Source organism: Hipposideros armiger, unplaced genomic scaffold (assembly GCF_001890085.2).
Source record: "Hipposideros armiger isolate ML-2016 unplaced genomic scaffold, ASM189008v1 scaffold_20, whole genome shotgun sequence".
Lineage (NCBI taxonomy): Eukaryota > Metazoa > Chordata > Mammalia > Chiroptera > Hipposideridae > Hipposideros > Hipposideros armiger.
The window spans coordinates 5,008,227-5,033,026 of NW_017731370.1; the positions used below are offsets into that span (position 1 = coordinate 5,008,227).

General features: G+C 48.0%; 1 protein-coding gene across 1 annotated transcript in view; it reads left to right on the forward strand.

Moving 5' to 3' along the window:
* The window catches only part of JAG1 (jagged canonical Notch ligand 1), a 35,891-nt gene extending 19,746 nt beyond the window's left edge, over positions 1–16,145 (forward strand). Inside the window, exons 6-26 of the mRNA XM_019635265.1 lie at positions 1,501–1,631; positions 2,078–2,197; positions 2,640–2,753; positions 3,955–4,068; positions 4,689–4,802; positions 5,208–5,254; positions 5,605–5,778; positions 6,249–6,399; positions 7,247–7,411; positions 7,864–7,977; positions 8,490–8,603; positions 8,705–8,818; positions 8,934–9,050; positions 9,545–9,572; positions 10,037–10,122; positions 11,271–11,384; positions 12,001–12,110; positions 12,204–12,437; positions 12,643–12,774; positions 12,966–13,116; positions 13,886–16,145. Coding sequence (XP_019490810.1) covers positions 1,501–1,631; positions 2,078–2,197; positions 2,640–2,753; positions 3,955–4,068; positions 4,689–4,802; positions 5,208–5,254; positions 5,605–5,778; positions 6,249–6,399; positions 7,247–7,411; positions 7,864–7,977; positions 8,490–8,603; positions 8,705–8,818; positions 8,934–9,050; positions 9,545–9,572; positions 10,037–10,122; positions 11,271–11,384; positions 12,001–12,110; positions 12,204–12,437; positions 12,643–12,774; positions 12,966–13,116; positions 13,886–14,343 — 2,902 coding nt within the window. The 3' untranslated portion in view covers positions 14,344–16,145. The remainder of the gene's footprint in view (positions 1–1,500; positions 1,632–2,077; positions 2,198–2,639; positions 2,754–3,954; positions 4,069–4,688; positions 4,803–5,207; positions 5,255–5,604; positions 5,779–6,248; positions 6,400–7,246; positions 7,412–7,863; positions 7,978–8,489; positions 8,604–8,704; positions 8,819–8,933; positions 9,051–9,544; positions 9,573–10,036; positions 10,123–11,270; positions 11,385–12,000; positions 12,111–12,203; positions 12,438–12,642; positions 12,775–12,965; positions 13,117–13,885) is intronic.
* Positions 16,146–24,800: the final 8,655 nt, after the last annotated feature.

Here is a 24,800-nt window from a genome sequence, read left to right on the forward strand (position 1 = left end):
ATCTTTCAGGCTAAGAATATGAATATCAGTCTTTAACTGAATGCCTCCCTACCTCCCAACAACTTGAGTGTCCAGTTTTTAAGCATTTCTACTAGATGATTTGTTTTGTCCTTATTTCGCTCCTTTAAGTAGTCACTTCTCATTTAGACCGATGTCCTGTTTTATATAAACCAGAATTCTCTGTCAGATTAATTTTAAACTACACATTCTGGTGGTTCTTCGAATCGGGGTGTGGATGGCTTGTTGGTAGACGTTAGGAAACAATCCGTTTTCTCAGGGGTTAAGTTGATTCTCAGCTGAGAGTGATTAGCTATTAGCTGGGTCCCTATAATTTTCCCATGACAAGGGTTTGCTCGCCTGCCTCCAGCTCTCTGGAAACCAAAAGCCTTTCCTTCTTGGGGGTTGCTTGTTTTCCAGAGTTACAGCTGAGAGGCTTAGGGGGCGTTGGTTCTGACCATGGCTTTTCCCAAGTCCCATTATGGAAATATTTGCCTCTCCCTGTTTCTTGCTCACACCACCTTCATTCCACCATCAGGCCTTCCCCCAGCCCCCCTCCTATTTGTGAAAGCTTGATTTTTGAGAAGGCAGTTAAAGTTTCAGAGGGCTTGAAACTTGAGGGGTGAGTGGTTGAGATCCTGCCCTCTCTCCCACCCCAGGTGAAGGTTTATGTTTGTGTTTTTGTTTGGGGATCAAAGGCACCATTTGGCCTCGAAAGAGTCCGATTAATGAGGCACTTATAAAGGAAACTTGACTCCCTTCCCCAATACTAGATAAACTGAGTTGACCTTTTTTTCTTTTTTTCCCCTAAAGTGAGAAATAACTATAAAATAAGCATAAGCGGCCACGGTAGTGGGTCATAAATCATCTATGGAATTGGTTCTGAGAGCTGTTGCTTCCCTCACCCTCCCTGCAGAAATGGGTTCAGGGCTCCTACCTTCGTCTTTGCCATCAAGGAGGTGCCCCCTTTCCCTCCTTGTTTGATTTCATAAAGCCTCATCCTAAAGCAGTTTCCTGCCGCACTGGGTGTCTTGTTGCATTTTTGTGCACTGGGGTCATGACTTGCTGTTTAGAAAAAGAGCTGAGCCAAGCTGCTGTGTAAAACTTGCCCGAAGTGCCTCATTTGCAGAGACTTTCACATGGCTATTGTTGTCACTCGAGAGTCCTTCCTTTCCCTCTATAGTCTGCCTGGGGATTGATTTATTCCACCCTCGGCTCATTCCTGTAAGCCTGAGAAGAGTGGCTTTGTGAAGGGCAGCCCTACACTGGCCTCTCCCCAAACAGCCCTCCCTTTGTCATGAGTCGCCTGGGAGGAGACCTTGGCCCAACTATGAAAATGTTTGTTTAGAGGGAGCCCCTAGACAAACCTTTGAGAGTCTACCACCCTGTTACCAAAAATGAAACAAAACAGAAAAACCTTGGACTTTGCAGCCTTGTCTGAATTGCACAGATCTTCCTGAATGTTCTAGAGACTAAAAGTAGGGTGTGCTGTCTATCCCCCAGGTGCCAGTATGGCTGGCAGGGCCTGTACTGTGACAAATGTATCCCGCACCCAGGGTGCGTCCACGGCACCTGTAACGAGCCCTGGCAGTGCCTCTGTGAGACCAACTGGGGCGGTCAGCTCTGCGACAAAGGTATGCCCCTCCGGGATGGGATCCAGGCGGGACGGAGACCTCAGGGGGAGCCCGAGGTCTTAGGGGTGGGATGGCGGAAATTTGGTTCTTTAATTTCTTTATTTGCAGGGGCTTTTATTATAAATCTGTTTAAATTTGCCTTTAATGTTATGGTTTGGATTTTTTTTTAATTGAAGTATAATTGACATACAGTATATTAGTGTCAGGAGTAGAACATGATTTGACATTTGTTTACATTGCAAAATGGTTACAACAATGACTGGTTACCATCTGTCATCTTACAGAGTTAATACAATATTATTGACTCTATTCCTCCTACTGTACATTACATCCCCATGACTTATTTCATAACTTGTGGCTTTTAAAAGAGGAACGGGGTAAAAACGCCGCGGGTTAGCAGTGTTTACATCTTTGAGCGACTGACTTCTTTGGGATCTTCTTGGCAGATCTCAATTACTGCGGGACTCACCAGCCATGTCTCAATCGGGGGACGTGTAGTAACACGGGTCCTGACAAATATCAGTGCTCCTGCCCTGACGGGTATTCAGGACCCAACTGTGAAATTGGTAAGTGGTCCAGGCGGAATGAGGTCTCTGTTGAATTCTTTTTTTGTACAGTCAGCTTTAAAAATATACTTAGGGACTCATAGCAAGATGAACCTATCCTCAAGAGTGAAGGCTTGTTATCCAGCAGTTCTGCGGGTCTTTGAGTGACTTCCCTCAAGTCACTCACATGTTTTGGGTGATGCAGACGAGCATGGGAGGCGGTGTGTTCGTGATGCGATGACCCTGGCTCTCAGATGCCTTGAAACGTGGCCGGAGATGGCCTAGGGAGAAAGATGCCTTCCGTTCTTCCCTAGACACAACAGGGTTACATCACATGCTTGCTGTGATATTTTTAAACAAGATTGAGCTGGTGGCCCAGGTGTGGGATCTGGTTGCGGGGAGAGGGTGCGGGAAGCAAAAAGCAGCGTAGCATCACTTGCTGACTGCCATCTGGGTTTTGCAGCGGAGCACGCCTGCCTCTCTGATCCCTGCCACAACAGAGGCAGCTGCAAGGAGACCTCCCTGGGGTTTGAGTGTGAGTGTTCTCCAGGCTGGACTGGCCCCACCTGCTCCACAAGTAAGTCTGGGCCTTGGCCTGTGTCCTTTCTAGAGGGTCATTGTGTTGAGCTACAGGGTTGGGGCAGATACCTGGGCAGGCGGTCCAGTGTGAGGTCTGGGGATGGGTCTGTCTTGGTGGGAGGGGGTGAATGCAATCAGTCTGCTGGGGAGCCTGGCATGAGCCTTTGCACTTGGAAGTCCCTCCGTATTTGCTAAGTTAGCACATGTGTGGCTGCTACTGGAAGAACTTCGTCATGGCATGGCTCCTAACTTTGCATGTGCTCTCTGGAACTCTGCCTCCTCCACACTGAATCATGGAGAGCCTGTCTGCAGTGGGGGTTGTCACTACTGAGTTTTGTGATGGAGGCAGGTGGCTACAGAGTTACCATGGCTGCCAGACTTGGCTGCCCATCAGAACCACCTGGCTGCTGGACAGTACAGTTCTCTGGTTCCACACAGTTTCCCTTTGGAACTGGAGAGTCCGTGTTCTTGAACAAGCTCCTGGGTTGGAGGCGCAGCCAGGCCTGAGAACCACTGTCATCAGCACCCTTGCAAGCGGCACGCAGCATGGTTCAGGATGGGGGTTCTGGGTTGGATGGCCTAAGCTGGCACCGTAGCCTCCACCCACCACTGTGGGATTCGGGCCACATAACCTCCCTATGCCCTGTTTAAGTGGGAGAGTGGCAATTCCCATCTCCAAGAGTTGTGAAGACTCAATGAATGAATCCACAGCGAGAGCCTGGCACCTCCTGAGTAGGCAGTAGATGAATCGTTAAGAGATGGCTTTAGTCCAGTGCAGCAGTGAGGAGTGCGGACCCCAGGCGTGCTATTTTGGGACGACTCGGAGCAATTAGGAAGAACAAGGTTTTCCACCAGTAACAAAGAGTTATTTTTCCTCCTTCTTTACCTACCTCTTGAGCCATGATGAAACTTTTCTGTACAAGTAAAGAGTAGCAGAGGCAGATGTCCCATGTGACCAGAAGGGTGATGCTCTGGGGACCCAGCTGGCTGTCCCTGCCTGCTTAGGTGGGGGATTAAATGATCTGGGGCAGTGGGGGATTTAAAGCTAAAATCAGGCCTTATCGTCATCGGAAGAGTCACTGATGGCAGGTGCCTGGCTCTTTAGTGAAGGCCCCTCCTAGGAGGGGTGGTGTTAAATTATCTAATTGTCATACAGATTGAGATTAAATTGCAAACCCTCTTTCATGTTTGTCAAACAGACATTGATGACTGTTCTCCAAATAACTGTTCCCATGGGGGCACCTGCCAGGACTTGGTTAACGGATTTAAGTGCATGTGCCCGCCCCAGTGGACTGGCAAAACGTGCCAGTTAGGTAAGAAAGTTCCTGCCCTAAGGTTGTCTTTGATAAACAGAGCTGTTAAGGAAGATGAGCTTGTGGCCAGAGGTGTGAGTTTGCATGCCATCATACTAAGAAGTAATTTATTATCAATAGTCCAGCCAGCAGGCTTCGGAGAAATCACTCGAATGCAAATGGACTAGCTCTTTTAGGCCCTGTGGGAAAGTCGTGGGACTCCTTGAACCATGTCAATCGTCTGTCCTAGGAGTGTTCAGCTGGGCTCCAAACTGGGATGATCTCATGAGGAATGAGCTGTCTGCATTCTTTTTGCCACATTTAAATCCCAGCAACTAGGCTGGGCCGGGTTTTGCACAGAAATGCCTGGTGGCTTTCTGCTGGTTCTGTTGGGGGCCATTGTTAACCAGCGGCCAGAAAGTGATCAATTAGCATTCCTTATTGGATGATGACTACGGAGCGAGATCAGATGATCAAAATAGAGGGAACCAAGTGTCTGTTATTTAGCTAGCTTATTAAAATGCCCTCTATTTCAGACAAACCATTGGTATAGTGTTGGGGGTGGGTGGGTGGTGTGTGTGTGTGTGTGTGTGTGTGTGTTAAACTCCCCTTCCTCACCGCTCATCCTCATTTTCTTTCAGATGCAAATGAATGCGAGGCCAAACCTTGTGTCAATGCCAAGTCCTGTAAGAATCTAATTGCCAGCTACTACTGTGATTGCCTTCCCGGCTGGATGGGTCAGAATTGTGAAATAAGTGAGTGACTTTGTTTTGATTTTGATTTTCATGAAACTTGGGTGTTGAAGGTATTTGCCAACCTGTAGAAGACTAGAATGGTAAAAGGAAAACCTTATGGAGGGAATGTTTTTGGAGAGGGGGAGCGATCAGTGCAGAAATGAAAACATATGCTTTATCAGGCTCATTAGCCGGTAAAAGGGCCACCTTCTGATAAAGAGGCTAAAACAATGATGTGAAGTTTCACTATGTCAGTCTGTAAGAATTAGGAAGGGTTCCCACCCAGCTCAATAACCTTATCTCACCGGAAGCACGCAGGAAATCTGATTTGAAGGCTTTATCTGTCCTGAGCTGAGAAGGCTTTTCAATTAAGCCCAATTTCAATGTAAATTGCCTCTTTAATGTGATGACTTGTTTATTTTTTAGATATTAATGACTGCCTTGGCCAGTGTCAGAATGACGCCGCCTGTCGGGTATGTAAATCTTTGCTTAAATCAAAACCTTCATGATGGACAACAAATTTAAGATTTATAGGACCCTGGGAGAGCTCTGTCCCTGTGAGATTTAAAAATACAGGTGAAAAGGGAGTCTCTGGAAGTTTCCTTTGGGCTCATGTTATCCCCCACCTCCTGGGAGTCATCTTGAAGGCATGCACGTAGGAATTCCTCCACACATTTGGATAGGCTCGGCATTGGGCTATTTCAGTGGATCAGCCGAACCACAACAGTCATGCTAAACCACAACAGTCATGCTAAACCGCTGAAGCCTTGTGTTTCATAGGAAAAAAAAGCCTGTGTTTCTCCCCCCGCTTCTCCTCTTCCAGGATTTGGTTAATGGTTATCGCTGTATCTGTCCACCTGGCTATGCAGGCGATCACTGTGAGAGAGACATCGATGAATGTGCCAGCAACCCCTGTTTGAATGGGGGTCACTGTCAGAATGAAATCAACAGATTCCAGTGTCTGTGTCCCACTGGTTTCTCTGGAAACCTCTGTCAGGTGAGCAGAACCTCTGGCCAAGTGTTTACAGCAGGAGTCTCCTCCTGCTCCTCCCCCACTGCTTCCCCCACCCTTCCCCTTCCTCCCTTCCCCCACCCTTCCCCTCATCCACTCTCAACTGTGGCTGTAGTGTCCGTGAGATCTGTTAAACGCCCATTGACTAGGGATCTCTGCTAGACAAATGCTGGTGGAAAGAGATGGATGAGTGATTTTCTTAGTTGTGTCAGTTTCCTGTCCATTTCAGCCCCCTGCTCCCCCCACCCCCCACCTCAGCTCCGTCTCACTCTGCCCTGTTTTTTCCAGTGCATACCTGGACAGTCTCTAGGACATAACTGTATTATGCAGGGTGTTCTCCTAACAGAAGCAGATGAAGGGGTCAGATTCCAGAGCCAGCAGCCCCAGAGACATTATAATCACACCTTTGTTTTACTTTGTTTCCTCTTCCCCCACCCGGCTCCTGGTCCTTGCAGCTGGACATAGATTATTGCGAGCCCAATCCTTGCCAGAACGGTGCCCAGTGCTACAACCGTGCCAGTGACTATTTCTGCAAGTGCACTGAAGACTACGAAGGCAAGAATTGCTCCCACCTTAAAGACCACTGCCGAACGACCCCCTGTGAAGGTAACCTCCCGCCCAGGCTCCTGGCTTGTCTCCAAGGCTCATTCCTCTTCCTCCCCGCTTATCACGGCCCCATGATACTGAGAAGTAGTGTCGGTGAAGAGATCCAAAGCCCCTAACCTGACTGCTGAGGGAAGTCAGGACACATGGACGCAATCTGTTCAGGCCCACCTGTGGGAAGACCATGTCTCTAAGTAGCCCAGGGGAGAGAAGGTGAAATTCATTCAGCATTCCTAGTCTGGCGTGGGCTGATTCGCAATGCTGCGACAAATTCCTCAGAGCAGCACTGTCTGGACTTGAAATGTCCGGTATCTGTGCTGTCAGGTACTGTGCTTTCGGGGACGGTAGCCATAAGCTATATATGTGGCCAGTGGAACACTTAGAATGTGACTAGTACAACTAGACACTCTTATTTTACTGAATTTCAAATCATTTAAATTGAGCCACGTGTGGCTGCTGTATTAGGTGGCCCAGGCTTGCAGGTTAAGTGTCCTTCAGCCTTGCTTAAGTAGGATTAAGTAGGTCCCCCTTCCTTTAGCAAACTTCCACCGAATTGGGTAGGTGTCAAAGGTAGACTGAAAAGGGCCCACAGACTTGTAGGCTTCTTAGTCAAGTAGGGAGAAAATGCCTTTAAAAACCATATAACTTCTCTCCTCCTGGAATCTCACTGTCCACAGTGTGATACGGCATGTTGCCAGAGTGTTAGCCCCTACGGGGCCTCTTGATTTCTTACCCTCGTTAGCCAAAGGTGCCTGTCTCTAGGAAAGCAGGCTTGGCATATGTCCTTGGCTTAGGAAAGCCATGCCTTAGGGGTCGGTGGCCGTGATCTGATCCTGAGTCTGTCTTCTAGTGATTGACAGCTGCACAGTGGCCATGGCTTCCAACGACACGCCTGAAGGGGTGCGGTATATTTCCTCGAACGTCTGTGGTCCCCACGGGAAGTGCAAGAGTCAGTCGGGAGGCAAATTCACCTGTGACTGTAACAAAGGCTTCACTGGAACATACTGCCATGAAAGTAAGACCCCTCACCCTGCCTCTGCTCGCTCAGGGAGCATTTGCATCTGCATTGTTTCAGAGGAGACTAGTGAAGGTTGACCATCACATCTAGGATCTGAGACTGAGTTGTGTTTAATTTATGAGATCATTGACGCCTCTGAGCCTTCACGTTTATCTTAGAATGTTATGGGATCTTAATAGTTTGGGAGGCCCTACTTTCTGTAGGAGTTTCTTCCCCACGCCCACCGAGCAGCTTATCATGTGAGGGCATTAAATAGAATGGATGAGGCATTTTCTGGAAAGCCCTGCCTGAGGAGCTGCCTGTTGAATTCGAGAAACTGTCCTGATGGAGTTGAGAATTTTGAGGTGTCAAGTGCATTTTCTCAGGAACTGGCCTATAGAACAGTGCCTGGCTATGGCATTACTCATCCTTTATTTACTTATTTTTTTTTCTTTTTCTTCCTTTCACAGATATTAATGACTGTGAGAGCAACCCTTGTAAAAATGGTGGCACGTGCATAGATGGTGTCAACTCCTACAAGTGTATCTGTAGTGATGGCTGGGAGGGGGCCTACTGTGAAACCAGTGAGTCTGTGGTGTTTTTGGGGACAGACACCTTTGGGATTGTGGACGGGGGAGAGTGAAGCAATATGAAAAGACTTTCTTTTTAATGGAAATCTCTGCAAGTAAGACCCCAACTGTTCCTACAGTGGGATAGGCATTGCCTGGTCCTGTTTGCATTTGTTCATGTGGGTGACAGCCAGGGGGAAAGAACTTCTGAAGAGCTATAGAATCAGACTGTGTAGTTAGGGTGATAAATATGCCACCTGCAAAGAAAGGAATCATCTCTCTGTTTTGATGGTAATTTCTGCCCATCTTGATTTTAATTTTGTGGGAGTGACAGAGGCCTGCCCCTGACTTGCCTAATTTGTGGCATTAAAAGTAACCCAATTGGGGGCTCCTTTACGGCTGGAAAAGGGTGCTGGTGATTAAGTCCTGGGTGGAGAGCAGGGGTGGAGGTGGCCATAGGAAAGGCGAGGTTCTCGTGGGTTGTGAAGTGTTCTGTTTTCAGCTGGGTGTCTCCTTTTTGGTTCTAGACATTAACGACTGCAACCAGAACCCCTGCCACAATGGGGGCTCGTGTCGCGACTTGGTCAATGACTTCTACTGTGACTGTAAAAATGGGTGGAAAGGAAAGACGTGCCATTCACGTAAGTGGTAGCCGGCTGGGATTCTGACTCTAGGACTCCTCTTTCTCTGTCTTCTGTGAGAGCTCCAGCCAGGGGCTCACACTGAGATCTCCCTCCTCCAGGTGACAGTCAGTGCGACGAGGCCACATGCAACAATGGTGGCACCTGCTATGACGAGGGGGATGCTTTCAAGTGTATGTGTCCTGGAGGCTGGGAAGGAACGACCTGCAACATAGGTAACTTTCTGCCCCACATGATCACCTATGAGTGTTTTCCTGGGTCTGGCTATTGCCCCTTCAAACTGTCTTTGGATCCTCAGGGAGGGTGGTCTTGTCTGTTCTTATCTTGCAGCCCGAAATAGTAGCTGCCTACCCAACCCCTGCAATAATGGGGGCACCTGTGTCGTCAATGGCGAGTCCTTCACGTGTGTCTGCAAAGAAGGCTGGGAGGGGCCCATCTGTACTCAGAGTGAGTGTCCCCCATGTCCCTGGAAGCTCTCCGAGGGCTGTGGGAGGGAGCACATCCCTGACCCCCTTGGGGACCCACAGTGGAAACCAGAAGTAAAGCTGTTTGATGTCTGCTTCTGCATCACCTGGGCCTGTTCTAATTACTTGATGGGATGCAGCCCTGACCTGGGCATGAGAAAGTCGCCAAGGAGATAAGTGGAGACAGATGGCGTCTCGTTCCCAGCTCTGCTCTGAGCGGCAGCCTGTCTCTTTCCATTCTCACACCCCTTTCCCACCCTTACCGGGGCCTCTTCCTGTGTACATGTGTCCCACGCTGAATGAAACAGTGTGGCGCAGGCCTGGTTCCAATTGAGCAAAGGTCTTAAGTGCCTTTTGCTGGTGTCAACTATGACTTTATCATTTGGGTATTATGGAAATCAGTGGTGTTTTTTCTTAGGGCTTTGACCGCGTTGCCGGTTGAAGGCCTTGCTGTTAAGTTCTCTTTTTACTTTGCAGATACCAATGACTGCAGTCCTCATCCCTGGTAAGTAAGACCACCTTTCAAGCCAGCACGTGTTGGCTGTGATGTGCATGGTTAAACACCTGGGGATCTTGTTTAACATGAAGGTTCTGAGTCAGGAGGTGGGCGGGGCTGCAGATCGTGCCTTTCTAACAAATGCCAGGTGGTGCTGATGCTGCAGGTCCAGGGACCACACTTTAATTAGCCAGGTTGTGTCTTGAGCTCAAGCAATGATTCTCAATCTTGGCTGCCCATGAGAATCACCTGGGAGCTTTTATAAGTCCCAGAGCCTGAGCTGCAGCCAAGAACTGTCAAATGACTCTGAGGGGGTGGGACCCCTCAGTATTTTTAAAGCTCCCCAGGCAATGGTGAGGGTGGCCAGGGGTGAGAGCTGCTGATGGTAACTGGCGTGGCTCCCTGTGATTGGCAGCGGAGTCGTGGATCAGGAGGGAGGTTGGTAACCAAGGTGGTCTTTGCTCTCTCCTTAGTTATAACAGTGGCACGTGCGTGGACGGAGACAACTGGTACCGGTGTGAGTGCGCTCCTGGTTTTGCTGGGCCTGACTGCAGAATAAGTAAGGACTGCCCCTAGATGGTTGTCTCTGGCTTTATTCTCCCATGCCACCCCTTCGGCTGAGACTTTTCATCTTTAAAACAATTAAGGCCACAGTTCCCTTTACTTGCCTGTCAGGGCTCGGTAGTCACTCACCTCCAGCTGGCTGGCCCCTTCCAGGTACCTGCTGGCCTTTCTCCTTGTTCTAGGGGAGAGAGCACCAGCCACAGAATGTGGCAGCTAACCTACTCTCAGGCCCTAAGGAGAGAGTGTGCTTTTCCCCGTGACTAACATGAAATGACGGGCAAACGGACGTTCACCACAGCGCCGCTGGTGGCGCACAGAGTTAGCACCAATGGAAGGGACTCGGACTGTGCTTCCCCAAGGCTTGATTAGGCCCTGGTGCGATGATTAAAACAGAAAATGGGGGCAGACAAGGCAGGTTTTCAGGACACAAAGTTTATTCTTTATTTCCTTTTTCCTACCTTTTTATATGCCTTTCTTTTGTAAAAGTGATAGAATAGTTGTGGGGTTTGTTTTTTTTTTTTCTGTTCTTGTCCCCAAATTATTTGAAATTTTACTGGTGCTTGAGATCCCCTAGGTCTGGGACTGACTGGACTTCAGCACTAGATGGGAGTGCATTGTTTTTATTTCCTGTTTCTAAATCAGGTGTCAACATAGGGCAGCCTGGGAGCCAAATCCGGCCCACTGCCTGTTTTTGTAAATAAAGTTTTATTGACACATAGCCAGGCTCATTCATTTACATACTGTCTAAGGCTGCTTTCAAGCTATGAGTTAGCTAGTTGTTGCAGAGATACATGGCCTACAAAGCCTAAAATGTTTGCTACCTGACCCTTTTAAAGAACTTTGCTGGCCTTTCCTCTTAAATTGTACTATCAGAGAAAAAGGAACTTATTTAAAATTGCTGCCTCCTGAAATGATTCTCAGCTTTTAAAAGTCGAGCTAGTAGTGATTTCGGGGGCCAGTGACTGGTAGAGGCTTTTGGAGTGCTGATGATCTGTTTATTTGGGTGCTGTTACATCATAAATTCATCAAGCTTATACTTACATCTCATATGCTTTTCTATTTGTATGTGATGCCAGTAAAAACTTAGGAAAATCATTGTTGCCTCCTGTTGGAGCCTAAACTTGAACTCATTTCTCCTCCTAGATATCAACGAATGCCAGTCTTCACCTTGTGCCTTCGGGGCAACCTGTGTGGATGAGATCAACGGCTACCGGTGTGTCTGTCCTCCAGGGCACAGTGGTGCCAAGTGCCAGGAAGGTATGTGGGCTAGGCCCCATCTACCCATGTGCCCTTGGGGTGAGTGGGTACTCGTCACTACAGTCACCATTTTGACCATGAGCAGGCACTGGACTCAGGGAGAGAACACAGGGGACGTAGTGGGGACCACAGGGAAGGGGAAACTTTGAGAGGTCCCTTAAAAATAGGCTAACTGTTGTTTTTAGTTAGCTTTGCCACAATTATGCTGTGTAACAAACCATCTCAAAACTTGGTGGCTTGCAACGGGCGTTTATTTGTACTCCGGGGCATGCAAAGTGGGAGGCACTATAGGTTGGGCTCAGGTCTGTTCTTTGTCCCTCCTCACCCTGGACTAGATGCATCTGGGGCGTGTTCTTTTCCTGGCCAATGGCAGGCTTGCAAGAGGCGAAGCTCAACTATGAGACTGCTTACATCATACCCCCTAGCTCAGTCTTGGCCAAAGCAGGTCACATGGCCATGCGCAGCTAGCAGGGCAGGGAAGTACCCTTCCTCTCTGAAAGGAACTGTTGTCATGTGGCAGAGGGCATGAGTGTACTCATTTCCTAACAGGAAGGGAGTAAAAAGTCAAGAGAAAAGGAAAGTCCTTCCACTCACACACCTCCCGCCCGCCTTTCAGTTTCAGGGAGACCTTGCATCACCATGGGGGGTGTGATACCAGATGGGGCCAAGTGGGACGATGACTGCAATACCTGCCAGTGCCTGAACGGAAGGATTGCCTGCTCAAAGGTAGGATGTGAGGGCCGCTGCCCGTCACCTGAGCTTTGGAACCGCTGATGGGAGTTTCTCCTGAGCTACCCGCTCCTGTCTCTCTCTCCCCAGGTCTGGTGTGGCCCTCGACCTTGCCTGCTCCACAAAGGGCACAGCGAATGCCCCAGCGGACAGAGCTGTATCCCCATCTTGGATGACCAGTGTTTCGTCCGCCCCTGCACTGGGGTGGGCGAGTGTCGCTCTTCTAGTCTCCAGCCGGTGAAGACCAAATGTACTTCTGACCCCTATTACCAGGATAACTGTGCAAACATCACCTTCACCTTCAACAAAGAGATGATGTCCCCGGTACGGAACAGCTTTTTTTCAGTCTGGAATGGTGTGTGGCTGCTTTCGCGAAGGCAGGGGTGTCTCAAGCTAGGATCTAGTTCTTTGGATCCTAAGTTCCTGTCTTACAGCCAAGCGTGGCTGGAATGTCACCTAACTTCCAAGGGAACAGCAGCCATTTTTTATTCCAGTATCTTACACGTGTGGAATTTAAATATCGTTCTAGGGTCTTACCACGGAGCATGTTTGCAGTGAATTGAGGAATTTGAATATTTTGAAGAATGTTTCTGCCGAATATTCAATCTACATAGCTTGTGAGCCCTCCCCTTCTGCGAACAATGAAATACATGTAGCCATTGTAAGTATAAGAGCCACTCGCACTTAATGATTTGATTGCAAAGTAGCTAGCAAATTTCAGTTAGCCAGTACCACAATGGAGCAAATACACTGAAAGGGAGCTTGATGTACCTGTATTGTCAAGTGCTTTTGAACAAAAGCTGCTGGTGAGTGTTCCCCGACCCTCCCGTCTGATAGCTCTCCTTTTTCCAGTCTGCTGAAGACATCCGAGATGATGGAAACCCTATTAAGGACATCACTGACAAAATTATAGACCTTGTTAGTAAACGTGACGGGAACAGCTCTCTAATCGCTGCCGTTGCCGAAGTGAGAGTTCAGAGGCGTCCTCTGAAGAACAGAACAGGTAGGCGTTGTGTGGGAACGGTCCCTTTCTGTGATGATCGCACCATCCAGTAAACCACCATGTGGGGAGGTCCCCGTCAAAACCCACCCCCACCTCGGTTAACTGCTGAGAAAACTGAGGGCAGCTGACAATACCAAGGTCATATGGCGATGGGCAGACTTCTCCCTGCCAACAAGCTGTGTTCTCGCAGGCAGGCACCCCTGTAGAACAAACCCTGTCTCTAGATCCCGCACAAAGCATTGCTGTGCCCTGTGCTGTTGGTGTGCAGACCCTGCCTTGGCATTCCCGTGTCCGAAGCACTGTGGGACACTGGTTTGATGGGTGTCCTGATGGCCCTGCTGCACGTCCAGATTCCCCTTTAGACAATCTTGAGCATCATTGTTGTAACAAGGCGAGAAATTGGGTGCATAACCATATAGGGCTTTGGAGCTGTCAATGCTCAGTTTGGTTTCTATTCATTCTGAAAACCAGGTCCTATAATGAGCTGCCTAAATAGCCAGACTCCCCCTGACTGAGCCAGACGATACTCTCCCCACACAAAGATGGGGAGCCTGTAGGAGCAGCTGTGCTGCTCCGTCTCTCTGGGGACAAGAGTGTCAGGGTCTCCAAGGGCCCTGGTCTGAGCACTGCTGATCAAACTGAGTTGACAGTGTGCAGTTGTGGAAAGGGACTTGTCCCCATGGGGTCCCTTTTAGGAACTAAGGACAGGAGAACCACTGTTGGTGTTCCTTTGTTCGGAGAGGTCATTGGTTTGGGGCCTGCCTTGCAGATTTCCTGGTCCCTCTGCTGAGCTCTGTCCTAACCGTGGCTTGGATCTGTTGCTTGGTGACGGCCTTCTACTGGTGCGTGCGGAAGCGGCGGAAGCCCAGCAGCCACGCCCGCGCGGCCTCCGAGGACAACACCACCAACAACGTGAGGGAGCAGCTGAACCAGATCAAAAACCCCATCGAGAAGCACGGGGCCAACACGGTCCCCATCAAGGATTACGAAAACAAAAACTCCAAAATGTCGAAAATAAGGACACACAACTCGGAGGTGGAGGAGGACGACATGGACAAGCACCAGCAGAAAGCCCGGTTTGCCAAGCAGCCGGCATACACGCTGGTAGACAGAGAGGAGAAGCCCCCCAACGGCACGCCCGCCAAACACCCAAACTGGACAAACAAACAGGACAACAGAGACCTGGAGAGCGCCCAGAGCTTAAACCGGATGGAGTACATCGTATAGCAGACGGCGGTGCCACCTCCGCCGCTAGGTAGGGTCTGAGGGCACGCGGGGCTGTAGTTCTTTAACTGTCCTAGTCCAGTCTGAGGTTGTTGTTGACTTAGAATCCCTGTGTTAATTTAAGTTTTGACAAGCTGGCTTACACTGGCAATGGTAGTTTCTGTGGTTGGCTGGGAAATGGAGGGCTGCATCTCACAGCTATGCAAAAACCAGTCCAAAGTGCCCTGGTGCACGGTCCCTGCAGCCGACACGTCTCGGGTCAGGCTCCCAGGAGCAGGCCCGGCCCCTAGGCCCTGAGCTCCCACTTCTGCCAGATGTCCCGATGGTGATGCAGTCTTAGGATCATAGTTTTATTTATATTTATTGACTCTTGAGTTGTTTTTGTATATTGGTTTTATGATGACGTACAAGTAGTTCTGTATTTGAAAAGTGCCTTTGCAGCTCAGAACCACAGCAACTATCACAAATGAGTTTATTATTTATTTTTTTTATTGTATTTTGTTGTTGGGGGAGGGGGGACTTTCATGTCAGCAGTTGCTGGTAAAATGAAGAATTTAAAGAGGAAAAATGTGTCAAAAGTAGAATTTTGTATAGTTATGTAAATAATTCTTTTTTTATTAATCACTGTGTATATTTGATTTATTAACTTAATAATCAAGAGCCTTAAAACATCATTCCTTTTTATTTATATGTATGTGTTTAGAACTGAAGGTTTTTGATAGCATTGTAAGCGTATGGCTTTATTTTTTTGAACTTATTTTCTTACTACGTGTTGCCTATAAGCCAAAATTAAGGTGTTTGAAAATAGTTTATTTTTAAGACAATAGGATGGGCTTCTGTGCCTGAAGTACTGGTGGAATTCTTTTTTGTACGATGTCAGATGTTTAAAACACCTTCTATAGCATCACTTTAAGACACGTTTTAAGGACTGACTGAGGCAGTTTCAGAATTAGTCTAGAACAGTTTCCTTTTTTTTTTTTCTGCTTTAGACTTGAAAAGAGAGGCAGATGATCTGCTACACAGCAGTTTAAGGGAGCGAGCTGAGCTATGACTTAACATAGCCAAAGTGTGAGTGGTTGAATATCATTAAAAATATCAAATTAATTGTGTGAAGTTGGAAGCACACCAATCTTATTTTGTAAATTCTGATTTCTTTTCACCATTCGTATGTAATACTGAACCACTTGTAGGTTTGATTTTTGTTGTTATCTACTGCATTTAGGGAGTATTCTAATAAGCTAGTTGAATACTTGAACCGTAAAATGCCCAGTAAGATCACTGTTTAGATTTACCATAGAGTACACTGCCTGCCATAAGCGAGGAAATCAAAACGCTATTTCGAAGTTTAAGATCCAAAAGGCTTATAAAAACAGTAATGTCGTTGGTTCACCGTTGAGACCGTGCAGATACTTTGTATTGTCCTATTAGTGTTATATGAACATAAAAATGCATCTTTGATGTGTTGTTCCTGGCAATAAATTTTGAAAAGTAATATTTATTAAATTTTTTGTATAAAAACATGGAACAGTGTGGCCTCTTCTGAGCTTCCGTAGTTCTGCTCGGCGCTGCCATGTGGAGCTGCCTTGTGCCTCTGCCACTTGGGCGGGTCTGTTCTGGTAATCGGGGTCTGATAAATAGGCCGCGCTTGACAGGGGCACGAACCGAGAACTGAAACTTTTCAACCATCAAATCCATCAGCTGCTGTGAAGCTGGAGCTGTGAGCGCCCCATCTTGGGGGCCTTGGTTCCCCTGTCATTCAACAGCAAGTGTGAATACTGCTTGAATAAACACCACTGGATCAATGGCCTGCAGTGTGGAGGTGAATTGTTTGTGAGCATTCATGGGAAATGCCCACTGCACTAACAGGGCTTTAACAAGCTTGGAATTGCTGCTGGGGGATGAAGAGGGAGACTGAATGCGTTTTCTCTTTTCCTGGCCACTTGGATTAATATTCATGCTCTTCCATCATTGTAGACCACATTCTCATGGGTTTTGTGCACACTTATGCCCCCAGGCTGGTTTCCTCACCGCATAGGAGGGAGTAGTTACAAGCTTCTGGGCCCATCTATCTACTCATCGCCTTGTTCCCAGGAAGCGAGTGTTCTGTTGGCCTCACCATGCAGCCTTGGGGTGCCAGGTGTCTGGCACCCCATAAGGTTCCAGAGTTGGGCTGTTCCCAGCTGTTAAAGGCAGGAGAGCTGTGGTTCTCTTCACTCAGGGCTGCTGGGCCCTGCCCCCACGTCACGAGGTGTGGTTGGGGAAGCTTTGCCTCCAGCACCTCTGCATCGAGCGATGAGCTTAGGTTACAGGCCCGTGGACAGCTTCCAGCCACAGCTGGGAGTTGCCAGGAGGTCCCTGCTTCTGGTTAATAAGCCAAAGCTTACCCTCCTCAGAGCTCTCCCCCAGCATTGCAACGTTCAGGCCACCTATCACCCACCTCCAATTTTCATAGCGTAACTCCAAATGGAGCAACAAACTTTGTAGGAAAAGCTGATGGGGGATGTCTTTCATTCTTGGGAAACTATTTTCTTGTTCTGCCAGGCTAAGAATTGCGTTCTGTGATGAGCATCTTGTTTAAGAGTGGATGATGGGCTTTAAGTATCCCTGGCCTTGTGCATGAAAAGGCTATCAAGGGAGTCAGAGTCCATGACTGCGTTTTGGCTTGTTGGGGAGGCAGCCCGAAGGACCTGGCCAGCAGCGAGTCTGGGTTCCCATGACATCTCCCTGCCCTAGTGTAGCAATACTTTGTCACTAATCTCTGCTGAACAGCTGGTTTCTGCAAAGTGGCGTCAGGGAAAGAGACGTGTTCTCCTGGTACAGATGCAGGGAGCCAGAAACAAGGTCTGGTTTAGCAGTGCTGAATTCAAACCATCCTGAAGCAATACCTTGCTCTGGTGATTTGTAAACTTGGATTATGCAGGACCCCAGAATTTTCTTGGGTAGTTGCCAAATGCTTTTGTGCCAAGAAAAAAAACATTTAATGAGCCTCTGCAATTCTTGATTCTAGAAGGAAAGTGATCCCGAGATTCACGTGTGTTGTTTTAAGGAGCCTTCCATCCCGGACACTCTTAAGAGTGGGAAGGTAGAGATCAGGCTGCTTTCAGGACCTTAATTTGTCAGGGATGGTTTTCCCCTTTCTCCAGGTAGAAGGAATCAAGCAACGGAGCCTTGGTTATCCTGGGTACAAGGAAGTGAAAAGCAAAGGACTCCATCCTTTTCCATTCTCCATGAACACTCTGGGCCCTCCTGAAGCAGGCACTGCTTAAAGAAGAGCATTTTCAGTCCAGAAACTTGGCTAACTAGAACTACAGCATTAACCTATACCGTAAAACTCCAGGAAGCAGTCAACTAGAAGCTGATTGTTTTTAGATGGGAAGCTCTGTACTGAGATTCTAGACATACAGTGTAGCGTCAGAGTAGAAAAGTGTTGGAGGTATCTCTTCATTGGCTAAAAGTCCAGTGAGACTGGGTGATGATCAGAAGCGTAACTTGAAAGTGGCGTGTTTCTCTTAAATGCAGATTCCCAGGCCTGCCCCACGAGTTACCAGAAGTGGGGCTGGGGAATCTATTTTCAAGAGTTCTCCCTCCTCCCCCTTCCTCCCTGTGTTATGTACAGTAAAATTTGAGAAGACCTCTACTAAAATACAAAGTACCAAAGTACAAGCTCTTCATTAATTATAGTTTTTCCTCCTTGTTAAATGGAATTAAGTAGCCTGGAAGCCAGTTTGTTGCTAAATTGCCACCTGACATCATTTTTAAGTAAAATAATTACACAGCCCCTCGAGCAAATGGTGGTCTAAATGCTTCGTGTTTATTGGCTGATCTGAGGGGTCAGTGAGTCAAATTTAACTTACTTGGTAACATTTCTTAGGCAGCAGAGCCAAAGGAACCAGAATGTGGGCTTCCCACCTTTCTAAACGGTGTATACCTGTCTATCCAAAAGTGAGCGAGTGACTGGGCAGCTAAAAACCAGTTGCCTTTAAACAAAAAAGGCTTATGGGCTTGCAGAGGTTTGCAGCTTGGGCTGAGCAATGTTCCAGCATTTCCGTTTCGACTGCGGGTCTTTCTTGCCTCTTAACTGGGAATGAGAAATGAGTTCAGAGGTTCCTGGGCTGGGAAGACACAGGCACATGGGTTATGGGAAGCCTCCTCCTGCTAATGTGTATTTATACTTTGTGAGCTCTGATTCATCCAAGCACTGGAACAGAAATCTGCTTCCTGAGGTTCTGTTTTTAAATAGATAGTTTGCAAAAACAACAATTATTTTTCTTAACATTTTTTTTTTCCACCCCACAAGCAGCTAAACATCCCAGCTCAGGCTATGTCAGTCTCCAACAATGCCAACAGACAGTGTGGTATTCGGGAGGTAGAAGGATGCCCCGAGGCAGGTCTGTGGGGTTCCGGCCCCACAAGTCTTAAAAACAAAGTTTAGAAATGATTAGGGCAATCTTGTTACATCACTTCAAAACCAGGAGCTATTTCTGGGTCTATTAAAAATAACAAATTTAACTTTGTGAACAATCGCTTCTGCTGGTTAAAAGTAAGAGCAAGTGGGGTGAAGCTGATGGGGCTGCGGGTGCCATTGCCTGGCAGCAGAGGGGCCTGCACGCCTGCATGGCACCCTCTGACATGGTTTCAAAAGGGCGTGGCTCCCTCGCTTCGGACATAAATTCTACCTGTAATACTTGCTCTCGCATGCCTGGGATAACCTTCCCGGCTTGGAGTGTCTTTCAAGTCCCAGGCAGCTTTTACAAGTCCTAAATTATGTATCATTACGCACAGGTCCAGGATTAACCTGTGATATGCAAGTTGGGAACATTAACTTGCTAGTAAAGGCTCTTAAATCCAGTAAGAACCTCGAATTGAGGCCTGCCCACTGCCTCCCCCATCCCAACCCATTCCCTCCCCCTGCAAATATCCACACCAGGGCACCCAAGGGTTGAATTATCCAGAGAGCAAAAGCAGATGCCAGCGACATGAAAGTAACAGCTTTGTTTTAAAGAGAAGCTCTCCTGGCAGGGCCGGTGTGGCTCCTCCAGGATCCCGAGGGGAATACAAGTTTGCAGCTGGCTCCCTAATGACTACCCAGGTGCCACAAGACGAGACAGTGACCTTGATCTGAGCTGAGCCTCCTCTAGGTTTTGAGTAGAAAGGGACATCTTTCTAAATCTGAGAGCAATAGGTGTTTTCCGAATCAAAGGCAGATTATAAGCCCTGTCCCTTTGTAGGTGGTTCCTTTGTTCATTCAGATTTTCTTTTTAGTTTCTGCTTCGTAGGATTATAAAATGAATCACAGGAAAAGAGGTTCAGAAAGGAAATTGACAGCCCCACGACGTCCTCCTCCCGCCCGCGCATGCACACGCACGCATACCACGCGCACACTACAGGAGTTTTCAGGACAACAGCACTGCTCCCCACGCACCTGGGAGGGGCCTGGCCAGCATCAGGTGATTGTAATTATCATTAGGCCTCATCACACATTCCCTGGCCACTCGTGCATTCCCTGACAGGCTACTTCAAGGTTATCACGGAAAAACCAGGTCCTGTGTGGCGGGGCCAGCGCCAGAGATCTGGGAGTTCCTGAAACTGCCTGTGGGCAGCTCTGCTTCCTCCACCCAACACCCCAAAAAGCTGGCTCTCCTTGGCTCTTCCCACCCGCCTGAGGGGTTAGAATTAGGAGCTATCCCAGGAGTCACCTTTAACCTGTTGTCATGGTGGGCCTGAATGACTTAGAAGTTTCCTATGCGCTGAGACACCCACGCTGAATGGTTTAGGAAAACCCCGTCCTGAAGACAGAAATGTAAACTCTCCAAGTTCAGTACATTAACAACGAGACACTCTCTGGGGGCTCGCTCTGGCTGTGCAAGGATGGTTTTGGGAAGTGTTTTTGAAAGAATCCGAAGCTTAAAAACAAAGAAAAGCACCCATGTGAAACAGCTACAGGTTTGCACAAAACTACGGAAAACGTGTCTGAGGTGAAGGGCGCGGTTGGGGCGCAGGGGGCAAGGCCTCACCACACCCTCTGGCTTTTCTCCGTGTCCACAGTCCTGTTATTCCTATGCTTCCTGTGAGTTCTCAGTCCAACACTCAGCAGGAGAAGTCCCGAACATTTCCTCTAGGGCGTTCTGCCTCCACATGGGCCCGGCCGGTCGCCAGGCCATGTGTGCCCAGTGGTCAAGGGCACGCTCTGGAGCCAGACTTCCTTGATTCCAATCGCAGCCCCTCCTTCCCAGTTCCTGGTGCTGGAAGTTTCTGCCTGTGCAGCATTGGGCTCACACAAGTTTGGCTCAACAGCAGTTTCTGGGCTTCGGGGTCAGACAGACCTGGATTCTGGGCTCTGCCACTTACTTAGGAAAGTGTCTGAAATGCTTTGTGTCTCAGTTCCCTCATCTGTGAAATGGTGATAGTAAATGCATCCTGCTGTTAGTAATCATGAAAAGGGCTGCAGGAAGAAGAATGCTGCTCTCAGGACCTCTCTAAGCATCCTCTGATATAACAGACTCCATAGAAAGATTAAGGAATCCAGCTAGATTCCAAGGACAGTGTCCGTTCTCGCCATTAAACTGGGCCCCTGTCAGAGAAGAGCTAAGGGCTGTGGGATCTGGTCGTAGATGGAACCCCAAAGGTGGCCCCTGGTTATTTGAGCAAACACGAGTTCAGGTGCTGCTGTGAAGGGATTCTGTAGACATAATTAAATTCCCAAATCAGATAGCCTTAAAATTAGGAAATTCTCCAAGTGGAACTGACCTAATAATCAAGGAGCTCTTTAAAAGCAGAGTTTTCTCTGGCTGGTCATACAAGGAGAAGTCAGAGATTCAAAATGTGAGAGATTCAGCACCAGGGAGGTTTCTCTATGAAGGGGTCATGTGGCAGAGACCTGAGAACTTCCTCTGGGCACTGAGCGACTCCGTGGTCAACCGCCAGTGGGGACACTAGGGCTCGAAGTCTCACAACCGCAAGGAACTGAATTCTGCCAACAACCTGAGGCAGCTTGGTGGTGGATCGTTCGGTCGTTGAGCCTCCAGATGAGGGTAAAGCTGGCAGACACCTGGATTCCAGCCTTGTGAGGCCCAAGGAGAGGACTTGGCTGAAAGGAGTCAGAAACTGTTCAATAATCAGTTTCTTGTTTTAGGTTGGTAATTTGTTACACAGTAACAGCAGACTAACATAGGCCTCTTCTAAAGGGACTTGGACCGGCTGTGGGGAGGTGCTATACTTGATTTTTACTACAAATCGTCGGCTTTTTCCCAGATCAAATTTGTGCTTCCAATCAGCATAGCAGAAGAGCTCATTCAAGACAAGTATGAACTACAGGACTGCAAAAAAACTTGGTGCCCAATTAAATTCTATACAACAGCGTGTGGCCTGTGAGTGGGGAGAGCTCTCTAAAGCCTCCAAATAATAATAGAACATCGTTCTTTCTTCTATATCCATAGTTTCATAAAATCGGCCAAATGAATGAAGCTCGGGTACCTGGCCTTGGAGGACTCCAGGATACAGTCTTGGACCAATTTTTTCTCCTTATGAAATGTGATGTTTGACTCTTGTTTTCTTGATGAGGTTTTAGTGGGTTAGACAGGACATCTCAGAAATACTTTGCAATCCGCCCTCCCCACCCCCAGCAGCTTTTCAGTACAAAAAAAGGTCCCTCCTTGGCTGTCCTCACTGCCCAGTGGTCACTTCTTCTGGACCAAGAAGTGGACCAAGCCCCACGTTCTCTCCCACCATCTCCCCTTTCCTAAGTTTGCCTTCCTATGGTGGGCAGCTGGCAAAGGTGGACATGCACAGCCAGTGGCAGGAAGTTCAGGTTTCTCTCAAGTTCGGTCGGCTTTTCTAAGATAGTACCAGAACCTGGAACATGTGGAAACCTGTGGAACAATAGCCAAAATCCCTTCTACAACCAGGCCCCAGAACATGCTGTTTGATAAAACAGTACCGAGAAATACAATCTTCAAGAGAAAAAGCAAGGCCGATTTGATATTGGCAATTCACAGATGGATGAAAAATCTGCTTGTGGTTGAGCCTGTATAGAGATTTTAGGTGAGATCCAGAAGGTTCTCCCAGCTGGAGATGATTGTTAGCATCGAAATAAGAACCCCAACAGCAGGTCCCCTGGATCTCTTCACATAGAGCTCTTCCCCTGAGAGGTGCTTTCAGACTGACTTTTCATTGCAGAGCCACTGAGGGTGCTCCCTCAGATGCCCCAGACTCTGCGCAGGCAGCCTTCCCTCGCTAGATGGTCACCAAGCTGAGCAGACAGCACTGGGAAAAGGCTCGCCAGGGAAACATTTTAAGGGAAATAGCCAAATCAAAGCGCTGCTGTTTCACAAGCCTGGATTCACGCTGGCATCATTACAGGAAGGTCCTTCCAGGCTCCGCCTACTGGGACACATCCCAAACACCCAGCCCAATCTGCCACATCAAGGCTGGAGGTCGCTTTAATTTACCATTCCACCTTCTCCCTCTGACAAAAGGAATGGATGGCTGGTATTAATCCTCCCAGGCACCCACAGTGGGTTTGGGAAAGAGCCCTCTGCATTCTTCTCACCAGCTGAGCATGTTAAGGAGGAACTGAAAAGGCCTTAGGAGCCACTGGGCCTAGGAACATTCCCAGTCAATCCATCCATCACCTGCCTCCTCCACAGGAGGGTCTGCCAGTCCATTCCCCAGTTCCAGGGGCAGGTGGAGAGCGGGTTGTGAGGCAGAGGGGGAGAGCTGTGTGTGTGTGTGTGTGTGTGTGTGTGTCCCCGTGTGTCTGTATGTGTTGGTGTGTGTGTGTGTGTGTGTGTATGTGTGTCTAAGCACAGAGAAAGGACTAGTAATAGAAGAGCCAGCGAGAGGGCGTGGGAGACTGGGAACTTATTTATAAAAGCTCTTCTGCCCTAAAGCAAGTCAAACTCCCCGCTGAGGAGCTGCTTTTTCTTCCTCCCTTTTGAGTCTTGTGTGCTGAACTGACCTCTCCCCCGGCAGAGGTCAGCGCTCTCCTCACCCTGTGCACACTCGGCTTTCTGGGGCTTGGTCGCCTTAGAAGCCTGAAGGGGAGAGAATTCTTCAGCTCTAATTTCTGAGAGAAAAGCTGTAATAAATCTCGTGAAGACGCTGTTTTTTTTTTTTAATGAAATATATATACGTTATGATCGTTTGGGAACTGTGGAGAAAACAAAGCAAACATGAAACTGTACATCACTTGAGTCCCCTCCCACAGCCTACTTCACCCCCTAAAATAAATCAGTCTGGGTAATGAATGAGGTTTTAAGAAATGTAACTGAACTTAAAATACAAGGTCAGCATCTCATCCTAGGTAATCCTTTGGAGGATGAGAAATTCTCCTGATTTTCCCACAGGGTTATTTCAGATGCGCTTTCCGAGCCAAACTATTTTAAAAGCATTCACTCTTCCACTACCCTGCCAAATGTGAACTTGAGATTCACATGCACTTTTTGAGAGCTTATTAATGATATTAATGATCACAGATCAAAGGCAAACCCCAATTATTTAGGTGCTTTAAAAACTCATCTTCTCTACGAAGGTAACAATTTCTCAGCGCTGCCCAAGATGAAGCTGTGCGCGGAGGTGCTAGGTCTATAAAGCAGCTTTACTAACTGGGAAACAGAACACACCTGTGTGTGTGTGTGTGTGTGCGCTTACTGACACCTTTTCACCACAGCCATGCCCATTCGTAAAGCAGGTACACTTCTGATCTCCAGAAAGCCCCTCTTCTAAAGGATACTCAGTTCTTAGCAGACCCTGCCTTTCAACATCCAGTATTTAAATACATACACACATCCTACAGTTTTAAACAAGTTCTTAACTATGGCTTCTCATGAGAATCATTAATTGAGGATCTTTTAGAACTGCCAAGACTCAGGCCATATCTCAAGGATTCTGATTTAACTAGAAGCTACTCAGGTAATTCCAATGTGTGGACAGTGTCAAGAACCTGCTTTTAAACTGATGGAGAAATCAATGTATGGTTTTTTAATCAAGACATTAATGCATGGGAGTGGTGTTTACCTCAGGAATCTACAGAGCCAAGTGTGGCGCTCAAAATAGGAGAACTTTATTTAACAAATGAAGAAACTGAGGCCCAGGACATTAAGTGGCTTGTCCCTAAGCACACAGGCCAATCAGTGGCAAAGCAGCAGCCTGGGCCCCAGATGTGCCGCTCGCAGCGCCATGCCCCATCTTTCAGTCTCCAGATCCAGGGCCCAGCCCCAGGCCCAAGGCATCTTTCCTGTGGGCTCGGCCCTACGGTGCACCACCAGACCAAAACACGGAGAAGCAATGGGCTTTGCTTTCTCAATTGCAGTGGTTCTCAGCATTTCATGCACAGCTATTCCAATGTATCATTCCAACCTGATATTGAAATGCTTCTGAAAAATTATATACAGGACCCGAGGGAAAATATATTTACAAGCAACCAGAGAGGCCTGGGATCCTGTCATAAAAGGCAGTACAGA